The sequence below is a fragment of the Gaeumannomyces tritici genome (assembly GCF_000145635.1).
Source record: "Gaeumannomyces tritici R3-111a-1 unplaced genomic scaffold supercont2.1, whole genome shotgun sequence".
NCBI classification, from domain to species: domain Eukaryota; kingdom Fungi; phylum Ascomycota; class Sordariomycetes; order Magnaporthales; family Magnaporthaceae; genus Gaeumannomyces; species Gaeumannomyces tritici.
In genome coordinates, this window is record NW_008804545.1 from 5568606 (window position 1) to 5580514 (window position 11909).

Here is an 11909-nt window from a genome sequence, read left to right on the forward strand (position 1 = left end):
CGGGCTGGAGGAGTGCCGGCTGGTGCTCGAGGACGTGCTGCAGAGCGAGGACACGGAGGGGGTGCCGCTCCTGATCCTGGCCAACAAGCAGGACCGCGAGGACTGCGTCGAGGTGGTGCGCATCAAGGAGGGGCTCGTCAAGCGCGTCTTCGAGGGCGAGAAGTCGCACAGCATCCGCGACTCGAGGGTCCTGCCCGTCTCGGCACTGACGGGCACGGGCGTGCGCGAGGCCGTCGAGTGGCTGCGGTCCCGCGTCAAGTGGAACAAGGAGTCCAGGCCGCCCGTCATGAGGTAGCCCGGGGGCAGCGGTGCTTCCTCGTCGCTTCGTTTTCCCTTTCACCGTCCCGTCTTGCTACGTTCCCTTACAGAACCATACAGAGCGATTGGTTTACTATTCATTTCTTTTAGAGTTCATATGTTTAGACCAAGAACGTGGAATCTTGGGGCAAAGCCGCCACCACCGAACCAACGTGTTCGGTAGCTCCGATCTAACCAACCACATATGGTGCTCGTTAGAGGCCCTGATATGGTGATGTCTGGAAAAGTACAATGTAGAGTTTCTGGGTATCTTTGTATTCCATTATTTTCCTCCTCGCTCCGCTCTAGCCTGCTGTCCCTTCTCTCCCAGTGCCAGGCTTGTATCACCTGGCATTTTCAGCCGAGAGCTCCGCCAAAAGGCCTCCCTTGTCTCTTTTCTTTGCGTCCTCGGCTAGCCTGTCATCCACCAGCTTGGAGAACTCCTTGGCCTTCGTCAGGGCGATGGCGTTGCACTGCAGCAATGCGACGGCATCGACCGCGGCGCCTCCCAGCTTGGAAATCTGGCAGATCTCCCCGTGGCGGTTGAGGCTGATGGTGCAGTGGCCCACGCGGACCTGCTCTTCGAGCCAGTTGGCGTCCACAGCGAAGAGGTCCCCGGCTTCGTCGCCGCCAGCCGACTGCGAGGCCTCGCCGAAGAAGCTGAAGGTAACGCAAAACGGCGAGTGAAGCCAGCTCAGGGGCACGGGCTCGCGCTCGGCGGGGGTGTAGACTGTCAGCGCTTCGCCTTCGATCGAAGTGTCGGGCTTTCGGAAGTGGCGCAGCGCTGTCACGACGGCGAGGCACGAGGCGTCGACCAGGTTGCCGTCGTGCGAGAGGACGTGCAGATCGACGCGGACGGACCAGCACTTCAGGCCGGCGATGAGGCAGAGGGACTCGGTGTCGAGCGCCCCAGATCGCCGGACCGTCTTCTCGAGCAGGCGCGACAGTAGCACCTCGGCCTCGGTCGGGCGGTTCACCTCGAAGGCGGGCGACGCCATCGGGCTCAGCTCCGTGACAATGTTGAAGATGCCATCGAAGGGTCGGTCTGCGTAGGGAACCGTCACCTCGGCTGAGGTCTTGGCGAGGATTCTGTTTGTCGAGAAGGGCGGCAAGGGAGGAATCGTCAGCAAAGCCCCCCCTTTTGCGCCGCATGGCAGTCAAGACGGCGGCGCGATCGTAACAAGACAAAACCAATTACCGTGTTTTGCCCAGCTCGACATCCACCACGCCATACTCGTCGCCAAAGGTGAGCTTTATGGGTCGATACTGATCCACCTCGCGGCCGTCGAGGCGGAGGTTCTGCTGCAACGCCTGGAGGACAAACGCCTTCTCGTTGAGCGACGGCTCGGCTTCTCGGGGCATGACGTCGTTGCGCCCCGGTTGCTCCCGCGGTAATCCTGTGACTCAATGAGGATCCGCGCGTCTCTCTGTTTCTGCTTCACGGGATCGCTCTCATTTTATTCGGCCGCGCGGTTCGAAGGCTTCTTGTTGGCCCTGGCTCTCATTTTTTTTCCCCCTTGCCTTGTCTGTAGCAGGCGGCTGATTGTGGAGCTGCCTGCTTGAGCGTCTGCGCCTTTTGGTGGGGGGTAGGCGCCGCCATTGGCTCAACTCGCGGCTCAGGGACATTTTCTGCCAGGCGGTGAGCTCTAGGCCCCTGCAAGCCAACGGGCCTTGCTGGGCTCGACATCATTATACGGCTCGCGACCGCGTCCGTCTCCATTTGAAATCGCAAACAACCACCATCAACCAACGTCTCCCTACCATCATTTCAAAACCATCTACGGTGCAGCCAAGGCGGCAAGATGACTACAGCTCACAGGCCCACGTTTGATCCCGTATGTGTTTTCATTGCGAGCTTCCCCGGCGCGTCACTTCCAAAACTAACATCCGATTGTCTCCTAGGCCCGAGGCAAAGATGCCCTGCGAGGCCCGGCATACCACCAACGTCTGCTTCCGGCGCATACAACACTCAAGTACCGGTACGCAATGCGACGCGCCCTTCTTCCGATAAACGTTGAATAACCCCGGAAAGACGCTAATCGAAGCTCATCTTATAGAAGGCGAGGCCAAGGCGGAGCTGCCGATGAGGGCGAGGGCGCCGTCGACCTGCGCGCGGAGCTGCTCGCCGCTGAGGCCGCCCATTTTGCGAAACTGAACGGCGGCTCGAGCGCGACCGCTGCTGCATCTTCCTCTCGCCGGAGCCCCGTTCCCGGCAGCAAACCCGATGGCGACGACGACATGTCTGGTTCCGACGAAGCCACAGCCCAAGCAAAACGTCGCATCGCCAATGATGATGAGGACCCAGAGGCGAAGCGCCGGCGGATATTAGAAGAGTCAAGAGACCTTGATCGCGACGACTCGGACGACAGCGAAGAAGAGGATGACGAAGACGACGCAAGCGACGACGACAGCGACGACTCGGACGACGAGGACGCGCTGCTGCGGCGGGAGCTGGAGAAGATCAAGCGTGAGAAGGCGGAGAAGCGGGAGAAGGAAGAGCGCGAGAGGGCGGCGGCCGAGGCGGAGGAGCGCGAGCGCGACATCGCCCGAGGCAACCCGCTGCTGAACAAGCCCGACTTCAACATCAAGCGCAGGTGGGACGACGACGTGGTGTTCAAGAACCAGGCGCGTGGCACCGAGGAAAAGGGAAAGAGGAAAGAGTTCATCAACGTGAGTCCTGTTGCTGCTTTCGCACGCCCCCTGTTTTACTCTTCTTGTTTGCTGACTGCCGTTTCTCCATCAGGATCTCCTTCGTTCTGATTTCCACAAGAGGTTCATGAGCAAGTACGTCAGGTAGGGGCTCGGTGTGGTGGCTTGGATTACTGCATACTGTTGTTCTTTGTAGCTGTCTTGTCAAAGCTAGGGGATAGTGACTTGCGGACTGGAATTCAAAACCCCAAGTTGTCTCCCAAGTGGCTTCATTCTGAAAGCCTCCATTTGGTTATTCTGATTTCTTCTACAGTTTAGATACCAACCGTTTTTTTTTTTGCGCTATGGAAACCTCTGATCGACCTCTGTGAACCTTGTGCTGGCATCCAAACTGGGTTGCAGTCCAAATTGGGGATAGAGCACAGTGCGATTTGCCCCTCGAAATGTAATTTGAGGCGGCCGACCGAATTCGATACCACACGAGAACCTCACCGTTATTGTTCTAACCCATGCAAGACCACCGGCCCAGATTATAAAACCTGCCTGATCCCTTCGTATAACCGAACTCTGGGGAATTTCTTAAGTGTACCGGCTGAACCATATCTCAACCAGACTGCTCTCGGCCAAAGCACAAATGGCTTTACCACACGGGCTGGGCAGCCATCCATACCTCCCCACAGAGGCCGTCATTGCCGGCTATGCCGCAAACGAGACGCCCCTTCCGAAGATCTTGATCAAGTTCTCGCTCAGGATAGTCGCCGTATTGCTGTCCTCCATCGCGCTCTCCAGGCAATTCAACCCGAGACTCCGGCTTGCGGATCTGCTGGCGGTGTCCTGGTTCTCTCTGAGTACGCTCTCGACTCTCCCCCGTGAGAAGTGGGATCTTGATATCTACAAGCTAGGTGCCTAGTCCATACCGGCCCAGCTAACTTTCATGATCTATTCACAGACGGATATCTGCATCTCTTTTTCGAATGCAAGTTCCTGCGTCCTTTCCGTTGCTCAAGCATCATGCCCCCTCAGTGCGTCGTGTTCCTGACCAAGTCCCGGTTTGCGCTGCGCAGCATACTTTGTTCTCAACGCCGCAACCCTCGCCGGCTCCCAAAGCCTGCTCGCGCAGCTGTGGAAGGAGTATGCCCTTAGCGATTCTCGCTACCTGACGTCCGACACCTTCGTATGGACTATCGAGGCCATTTCTGTGGTACGCAGCATGCTCTCCTTTTGACGTCCTGTACTGGCCCTCTCTGCTTGCTCCGCTTACAGGCTCGTCCATCTCTCAGGTGTGCTGGGGTCCGCTGTCTGTCGCGACCGCTTTCTGCATCGTCAGGGGAAGTAACATGCGCTACCCGTTGCAGCTGCTTCTTTCGATGGCGCATATCTATGGAGTCGCGTTGTACTATGGCACCAGTACTGTCGACCTTGCGTCCAAGGGTATCGCGCATAGCAGGCCCGAGTTCCTCTATTTCTGGGTTTACTATGTAGGCATGAATCTGCCCTGGGCCGTGGTTCCAGCCGGTAAGCCAGATCCTCCGCTGGGGCTGTCTTTGGGTCTTCAAATAACCTTCTCGCCAACTGACATCGAACAACTGTGAACAGGCTTCATCTTCAGCTCCGTCCGTAAAATATGCAGAGCTTTGGACATGGCCGAGAGGGCAGAGTTGGCTGCTATTCCCAACAACAGCAATGGATCAAAGAAGAGCCAATAAGCGAATTGTACGTGTACAGCTGTTGCCATAGATTAAGGCAGCCTTGAGGCCTGAATACTATTGCGAGAAGGGGGGGGGAGGAGGAGGTACGAATGAGTGTCGCAATCTAGTCACTCAAGACTAGAGAGAAATCGAACGACCCTATCAGTCATCCATTCTCGTGACTCTGGGTTCCTGACGGTGTGGCTAGCTCCCGGGATAAGACCCGAGAGGTCACTGACGATGCCATCCGGCGCGAGGGAGGCCCAGCGGGCGATGAGCTTTGGCGCATCGATCGACTTGGGCACGTGCTCGTCCTCGCCAGAGGGCAGCACGAGCACCGGTTTCTGGAATTTGCTCCAGAAGGACGCGATCATGTCGTCGGAAAGGTCCGACGAGAAGAAGTCGTCGTCGCCACTTGCGCGCTCCTTGGTCAGTTCTGCACCGGACGGGCGCGCGCCGTGCCCCGCACCTTGGCGGATGCTGGGCGTGGCTTTCACTAGAACTTCAAACTCACCCTGGCGCGAGCAGAGAATGGTAGCGGTAGGCCGTGATTGGGGCGTCAAACATCTCGACGATCTTATCCTTGGGCATGATGGTGTCCCCCCGCCCGGACCCGACGAGCTCGGCCGCGCTGGCTAGGCCGGCCTCGAGCTCCTCCCTGGGCACCAGTGGGCCGAACGCCTCGCGGTCCGAGACGGGCCCCTGGAGGACGAAGCCGTCGACGGGCTCGGCGCCGTGGCGGGCGTAGTCGGTGTACTCCATGCAGTCCTGGCAGCCCGTCGAGTGGCCCAGCAGGACGACGCGGCGCCTCCCGAGGGCGCCGCGGAGGTGGCGCACGAGGGCGGCCACGTCCGCGACATCGTCGGCGAGGCGCCGGTGGCCGAACCCGCCAAAGGCGCTGGCCAGGCGCACCTCGAACAGCGAGTAGCCGAGCCCCGGCTCCGACTGCAGGCGCGCCGCGAGGGCGCGCACGTACGGCACCGTGTGCGGGCCGTCGCCCAGGCCGCCGATGAAGACGAGGGCGTTGGGCGACGTCGGCGACCCCGCCTCGTACGCGCAGGACCGGGGCGTCGGGCCCGGGAAGGGGTGGACGAGGACGGGGAACGGCTCTGGCGGCATGTTGGTGCGGCTTTGGATATCAATGTCGATCTCACGCAGTACGGGTTGCTGTCAGTTTTGACTGCCAACCAGAAGATACGAGATTTCGTTTCCAGTCATTATGTCATATCGTATTCATATCCATGGAGTATGTGATGCAATGTTGTAAATTTGATGGTCAAGGTGGGGTGGAGATTGCACTCCCAACGACAAAATGGCACCGCCTTTTATCGCTGACATGCACCCAGCTTGGTAGTTGTTAGCGGACATTGTAGCGGGAGCGTGCTGGAAATAGGGCACATGGCGTGCACGTTGCCGAGACTCGGGCATTTGATCGATTAAATAATACCGAGGCGGCGACAATTTGCGATCAAATGTAAACCACATAACTTACCGCACATCTCTTCTTGCCTTGAATTTGCGTTCATCATCCCACCACTGCAACCCTCCTTTATCACACACTAGCACGGATCATGTGGTAAATTGAGCTCTGGAGGGTAGCTTTGATCTCTTCATCATGGAGCCATCAGCCCTCTTCCGCAATGCCTCGACCTCAAGAAACGAGCTGTTTGCCAAGGTACCAAACTCTGGCCCTGTCTCTTCTCTTCGACTCGCCATGGAGCTGCCACTAACAACCCCAGCTCAAACCATGCTGTGTTGCAATCAGCAAAGTGGTCTTGCGCCCGCCTGACCAGCTAGTTGCCGCTGGTAGCTCTGCTCATTTGCTGCAGCTGACAGATCAGCTTTGCGGCATCCTGTCGGACCAGATCAAGCACAATGCTGCGGCCTTGGACCCCAAGATGGCGGAATATGTCTTCTTCCCTCTTTCCTACATATTCAAGGAGAAGGACAAGTACGCGGCCCGTGTCCTCGAAAACTGCATCCGGTGCCTTGGAATGCTTGTCCAGCACGGCTGGCGCTCTGCCGTTTCCACCGAGATGGCCCAGCAGCTCCTCATGCTTCTCACATTCTTGATCGCCGGCGTTCCCGGCAAGGATAAAGGTCCTCCGCCGCCTGAGGAGACCGCCTTGGAGAGCTACAGGACGCTCGCCATCCTGATTAGGACCGCTTGCCTGTCCCCTTTAGTCTCCGAGTCCCTGGTTGATGCCGCCGGGCCCCCAAGCCTCGCCCATGCTGTGACAGTAATCCTGGAGGGCGTCACAGACGGGACAACAGTCGATATCCAACTCGCCGCTCTGGACGCACTCGGGGCTCTTTTCATCACTATGAAGGACCGGGCTGCCCTTGCCTCGTTCCTCCCTGGGACGGTGTCTGCCCTCTCCAAACTCCTGTCGCCGCCCTCATCGATGAAGACCCAGCGCCGCATTCTGATCCGTGGGCTCGATGTATTGAGAGGAGTCCTCACGAAACTCCTGGGTGACATTCACAACAGAGACGCTTTGAGACAACTCGAGGGCTTGAGAAGCGCTAAGGCCAAGGAGGAAGATGCTCAGGTGAAGGAAGAGCCACCAAGACTGCTAAGTGCCTCCTGGCTGAAGGCCTCGGTCTCTCAAATCAAAGTAGCACTTGCCTTGGTGTTAAAACTACGCTCCCACGGGGCTGAAGATGTGAGGGGCGCGATCGAGAAGTTATGTCTTTCTCTACTGGACGAGTGCCATACCTCACTGGCTGACTGCGCCGTGTTCCTTGTCGAGAGCGCCATCATAACCTGGAAGGACGACCCTGAGCCTCAGGGTCCAAGGTTCGACAGGCTTCAGCTTGATCTCTCAGGGGTCTCTCAAAACTCGGTGCTCCCGGCCACGCTGGAGATCAACACGACGCTGCAAGACCTTGCCATGATATACCCCGAGCTTCAGGACACCACCAAGGCTGTTGTCTACAACTGGGTTACTAGCTTGCCAAGAGTGATGCAGGCGAGTGAAGAGTCTTTGAAGCAGCAATCCATCCGATCCCTATCCAAGGGTTACCGACTAGCCAAGGCCATGCAGATCGATTCCTCAACGCTGCACGCCGGATTGTCATCAGCTTTGAGGGATAGTGTTGTTGCGCTTACTGCAGCTCCAAGCCAAAAGGACTCGATGAGTGAAGTCGACACGGCGGAGGACGATACCACAGGTCTCATGGCTCTGGCAAAGCAGGACACACAGGCTCCAACATTCAAGCCGGCAATTCTATCTCACGGCAGCCAAAAGACGACGCGCGAGGCGCTGCTCGAGCTGGTCGCTAACATTGGACCTCCATCGCAGCAGGCGCAACTGGCGTCTGGTATGCTTGATTGCGCCCGAGATTCAGAGGGGATTGACCAGATTGCACAATACTGGCTTTCTTTTGAGCTTTCCAAGGCCGCCCTATCCAACTGCTCCGAGCTCGACGCATTCATTGACTTTTCCGCGGCCGACACGGCGGATGGGCCGGAAGAGATCTTTAACGAGCTTTACTCCTTCTCCGTCTCGGTCTTGGTTTCTCATTCCGACAGCAACGAGGTTGACTGGAGGTTGGAAGCCACTGCCCTAGAGGTGACTTCGTTTGCTGCATCTCGGTCGGGCGAGTCTTTCCGCCCCGAGTTGATTGACGTCCTGTACCCGACGGCAACGTTCCTCGGATCTCAGGTGCCGCAACTGCGAGCCCGAGCGGTCGCAACGCTGAATGGCCTGGCCTCGTCGTGCGGCTACCAGAGCGTGTCAGAGCTCATCATCGACAACGCTGACTACATGGTTAACTCGGTGTCTCTGAGACTCAACACGTTCGACATCACACCCGCGTCGACTCAGGTCTTGAGGATGATGATTCAGCTGACAGGACCAAGGCTCATTCCCTTCCTTGACGATGTGGTTGCCTCCATATTTGCGGCTCTCGACAACTACCATGGCTACCCTGCCTTTGTTGAGCGACTTTTTTCCGTTCTCTCAGAGGTTGTCAATCAAGGTGTCAAGTCGGACGTTTTGCTATTGGAGTCAAACAAGGCCGGAACGGTTGACCACAGGAAGAGGTCGCGGCAGACCATTACTGTGAACGAAATCGAATCGGACATTCTCGAGAGGCGAGAACAAAAGCGCAGGCGCAGGCTGGAGGAAGAGAACGATGATGTGGAAGAAATCGCGACGGGACACCCAAAGGAGCCCTGGAAATCAGAGGCGGCAGAGCTGCTCAAAAAGAAACAGGAGGAACTAGACGGCACTGGAGCAGATGGTGAATCAGACAGCGGGCAAGAGGTCGAGAAGGCCAAGCCACCCCCGACGCCAACCTACGCGCTGCTCACAAAGGTGGCGAACCTTACCCAGCATTACCTAACGTCTCCGTCGCCAACACTGCGCAAGTCTCTTCTGGACCTGCTCACTACTGCATCTACAGCAATGGCGGCGGACGAAGACTCGTTCTTGCCACTCGTCAACTCGCTCTGGCCCGTTCTCATTACGCGGCTGCGCGATGCAGAGCCGTATGTCGTTGCGGCGGCATGTAGGGCGATAGCGGCGGTCGCGGGGGGCGCCGGCGATTTCCTCGCCTCCAGAGTCAAAACAGAGTGGTGGGGAAACCTGGGGCCGTGGTGCCGGAGGGCTAAAGCCGAGGCCCAGGCTTCAGCCAGGGGTACAGGCCGCAGCGGTGGTAAAAGCCACGGGGCAAGCAAAGCAGGCGTCAGCTACCTCAACCTGGCCACCACGACCGACATTGTGCTCCCCCACCACCGCTCGGGCAGCAGCAGCGCCATCGAGAGCAGGAAGCCTGCCGTGTCGGGCGGGCTGGGTAGATTCGCGCAGGCGGCGCTGGTGTGGGAGGCGGCGGTGGAGCTGCTCGCGGCTCTGGCGCTGCACGTAAGGCTGGAAGATGACGTGTTCGACCAGCTCCTCGAGCTCCTGGGCGACGAGCTGGAGAAGAAGGGTCAGGTTCGCGAGGCGCTCGAGGCCGTCAACGCTGACGCGGTGTGGCTGGCGCTGTACGAGCGCGGAGCGGCAGTGCCAGAGTTCAGCTTGCCCGCCATGGACGGTGTCGCTTTTGCCCGGGTGGATCCCGTCCTGCAAGCTGTCGGGAGCAAAGCCTAGCAATGGATATAGGCTGGGTTGGTACAGTACCCCTTTTCCCTTTTGCGATACCGAAGCTGAAGCACCAAAAGAACGGGCGCCTTGGAGATTTACACTCGGCACTTTGACCATGCACTCTTGTACACTTCTCTGCGGGGGCCGGCCGAGGTAGTGAACGAAGAAATGGCGAGATAAAAAAGACAGAATGGGTACATGGCTGCGTGTGGTTGGACAAGTTGGTGACCTATCCTGGTTCTAGAGGAACGAATCGATATTTCTGATAAGCTATGGCCCGACGAGAGCTTCCTGTCCTATGGACAGTGGTAGATGTTAGGGGTGGGGGACGGTTTCCCACCTCTGTCGTTGTCCCCATCTGGCCGAGATCTGGCCGGCCCCCACCCACCTTGATGCCAATACATGGATGCAACATTGACGGCCGCAGGGGAGGTGAATCGCCAATCTTTTGACAGCTCCTGCGTGTTCAAATTGGCAGGATTTGGTCGGCGAATCACCCGACATCACATGGGTCAGAGGGTAGTCGGCTTGGGAGTCTTGTCATGTTTGACATGGACGGAACAAGCATTTGTCCGGGCCAAAGACTGAGCGGAAGGGACCTCTGGGCGAAATAGCGCGACGGGTGATTGCCCCGGAAGGATTGAGAATGGTCTTGGCCGGCATTTGAGATATGCGAAGTGAAGTGGTCCCTACAAGTGGGGCCGGCAGCCCATCAGGAGCCCCGCCAAGCGTGCTGCTAAGCGCAAAGAAGCTTTCGCCACGCCCGCCCAGAGATGGCGAGCGGGGAACCCAAATACCAAAAACTGACGTCCTCTGGTCTAACAAAAGGACAAAACCCCGTCGACCGAGAGCCACCAGCGACGCCATAGTTGGGTAAAGGAGCGCTAGCCACATAGTCAAGAGCGAGCCTTCCCCATTCTCGCCCGTCGGTATCTGCGCGCTGCCCTGGTGGATCGGACAGGCCAGCATTGGATTGCTGATGGGGCACTGCTTCTAGAAGCGCTAGAACCCCTCGCCGTCCGAAAGAGGAAGGCCACTGGTCAGCGTCGGGAACCCGACGAATAAGCGGTGCCATGCAGATAAAGTGGCATCAAATCAGTGGCGTGACCACTCCGCAAGCCGACGCGACACAACAGAGGAGGATTTCCAAAGCGCAGTGTCACCTGTCGGTTTGCATTCCCCTGTTGGATGAGACAAGGTCAATCATTGATGCGCCGGTTCCATCGCCGTCCCCATGTCTCGCTGGGTCTCAGCAACGCCGCGGCTAGTCACAGAGGCGAGCGCCTTGCAGCCAGAACTGCCTGGCTCTAGCGAGGCAGGCTCCGGCTGGAGTGTCGAGGCGCCAACAATTTACCTACCAGGTAGGCAGCCGCACCTACCTTGAAGGGGGTCAGCACAAGTGTGCAATCCATGTTGCTTTAGCCACCAACCTGCAGATGACCGGGTTCCCCAGCCCTCCGGGCAACAGCACCTGTCTCATCCTTTCAGTTCTGCAGCGGCGACAGGACTGAACCGTCGGCTGTCTGACAAGGGACCACCTAGTTGGTTGCCCAATAGCCCTCCCGGGGACTTTCACCTTCCCCATTCGTCAAAGTTGGCTCCCGCCCTGGCTGGTCTGGTCTTATCTTTGCCCCCATCGATGGATGCGACTGCGTCGATAGGCATGGCTTTCTGACTTGACATGGTCGCGCAGCTTAGTACTGTTGCTATGCGCTCCATGGCCCGCCCACACCTCTGCGCCGCCTCGGATGTTCTAGATTTCTTCTGCTCCTGTCACAACCACCCACCCCCCATGCGCGCTGCCTACCCTACCTGCATGGGTAGGTATCTCTGCATGAGTTCGAGAAACATTCTGCCCCGCTGTTGGTAGTTCGGGCAGATATGTGTATGCGTGAGCCCACGCTGGCGGAACTGCCAGAATATCTGGGCAGGATGCCGCGTTGTGACCCTCCGGAGATTGGATCACATCCCGATCCGGATGGCTTCAAAGAGAGTTAAATCTATTGGAAACACCTCTGCTCTATTCGTATCAAGTCTCCTATCCTCCTCCACAGATTTGGTGCAGCGATACTACGTACAGGCACGCCCATGAGCTCCACATCCTCCCAAGTCGGCATGCGTGTGGGCAGGGGTCCAAAATCTTCCTGCCACACCTGCGCGACCTCAGAGGGGGGGGGGGGGGGGG

The 11909-nt window shown here is 58.2% G+C and overlaps 6 protein-coding genes across 6 annotated transcripts; 4 read left to right on the forward strand and 2 right to left on the reverse strand.

Annotated features, from left to right (window-relative positions):
- Nucleotides 1–10: 10 nt before the first annotated feature.
- On the forward strand, nt 11–295 carry GGTG_01761 (hypothetical protein; the record flags this gene model as incomplete). Its single annotated transcript, XM_009219531.1, has 1 exon — nt 11–295. A coding segment is annotated over one exon (285 nt), but the record flags the coding sequence as incomplete, so codon positions are not given.
- A 78-nt stretch (nt 296–373) lies between these two features.
- Nucleotides 374–1857, reverse strand: GGTG_01762 (exosome complex exonuclease RRP45). The gene is made up of 2 exons (XM_009219532.1): nt 1496–1857; nt 374–1386 (listed from the first exon to the last, which is right to left on the reverse strand). The coding sequence occupies exons 1-2, from the start codon at nt 1657–1659 to the stop codon at nt 642–644; spliced, it is 909 nt and encodes a 302-aa protein (XP_009217796.1). The 5' UTR covers nt 1660–1857; the 3' UTR covers nt 374–641.
- Nucleotides 1858–1951: 94 nt separating this feature from the next.
- Nucleotides 1952–3316, forward strand: GGTG_01763 (hypothetical protein). Its single transcript, XM_009219533.1, has 4 exons — nt 1952–2132; nt 2200–2276; nt 2355–2967; nt 3041–3316. Exons 1-4 carry the CDS (start codon nt 2100–2102, stop codon nt 3092–3094), a joined length of 777 nt encoding a protein of 258 aa, XP_009217797.1. The 5' UTR covers nt 1952–2099; the 3' UTR covers nt 3095–3316.
- A 121-nt stretch (nt 3317–3437) lies between these two features.
- On the forward strand, nt 3438–4843 carry GGTG_01764 (hypothetical protein). The gene is made up of 5 exons (XM_009219534.1): nt 3438–3794; nt 3896–3922; nt 4011–4147; nt 4227–4461; nt 4543–4843. The coding sequence occupies exons 1-5, from the start codon at nt 3581–3583 to the stop codon at nt 4650–4652; spliced, it is 723 nt and encodes a 240-aa protein (XP_009217798.1). The 5' UTR covers nt 3438–3580; the 3' UTR covers nt 4653–4843.
- Nucleotides 4053–5909, reverse strand: GGTG_01765 (dolichol-phosphate mannosyltransferase). The gene is made up of 2 exons (XM_009219535.1): nt 5149–5909; nt 4053–5048 (listed from the first exon to the last, which is right to left on the reverse strand). Exons 1-2 carry the CDS (start codon nt 5751–5753, stop codon nt 4763–4765), a joined length of 891 nt encoding a protein of 296 aa, XP_009217799.1. The 5' UTR covers nt 5754–5909; the 3' UTR covers nt 4053–4762.
- A 98-nt stretch (nt 5910–6007) lies between these two features.
- On the forward strand, nt 6008–10000 carry GGTG_01766 (hypothetical protein). Its single transcript, XM_009219536.1, has 2 exons — nt 6008–6309; nt 6374–10000. Exons 1-2 carry the CDS (start codon nt 6250–6252, stop codon nt 9728–9730), a joined length of 3417 nt encoding a protein of 1138 aa, XP_009217800.1. The 5' UTR covers nt 6008–6249; the 3' UTR covers nt 9731–10000.
- Nucleotides 10001–11909: the final 1909 nt, after the last annotated feature.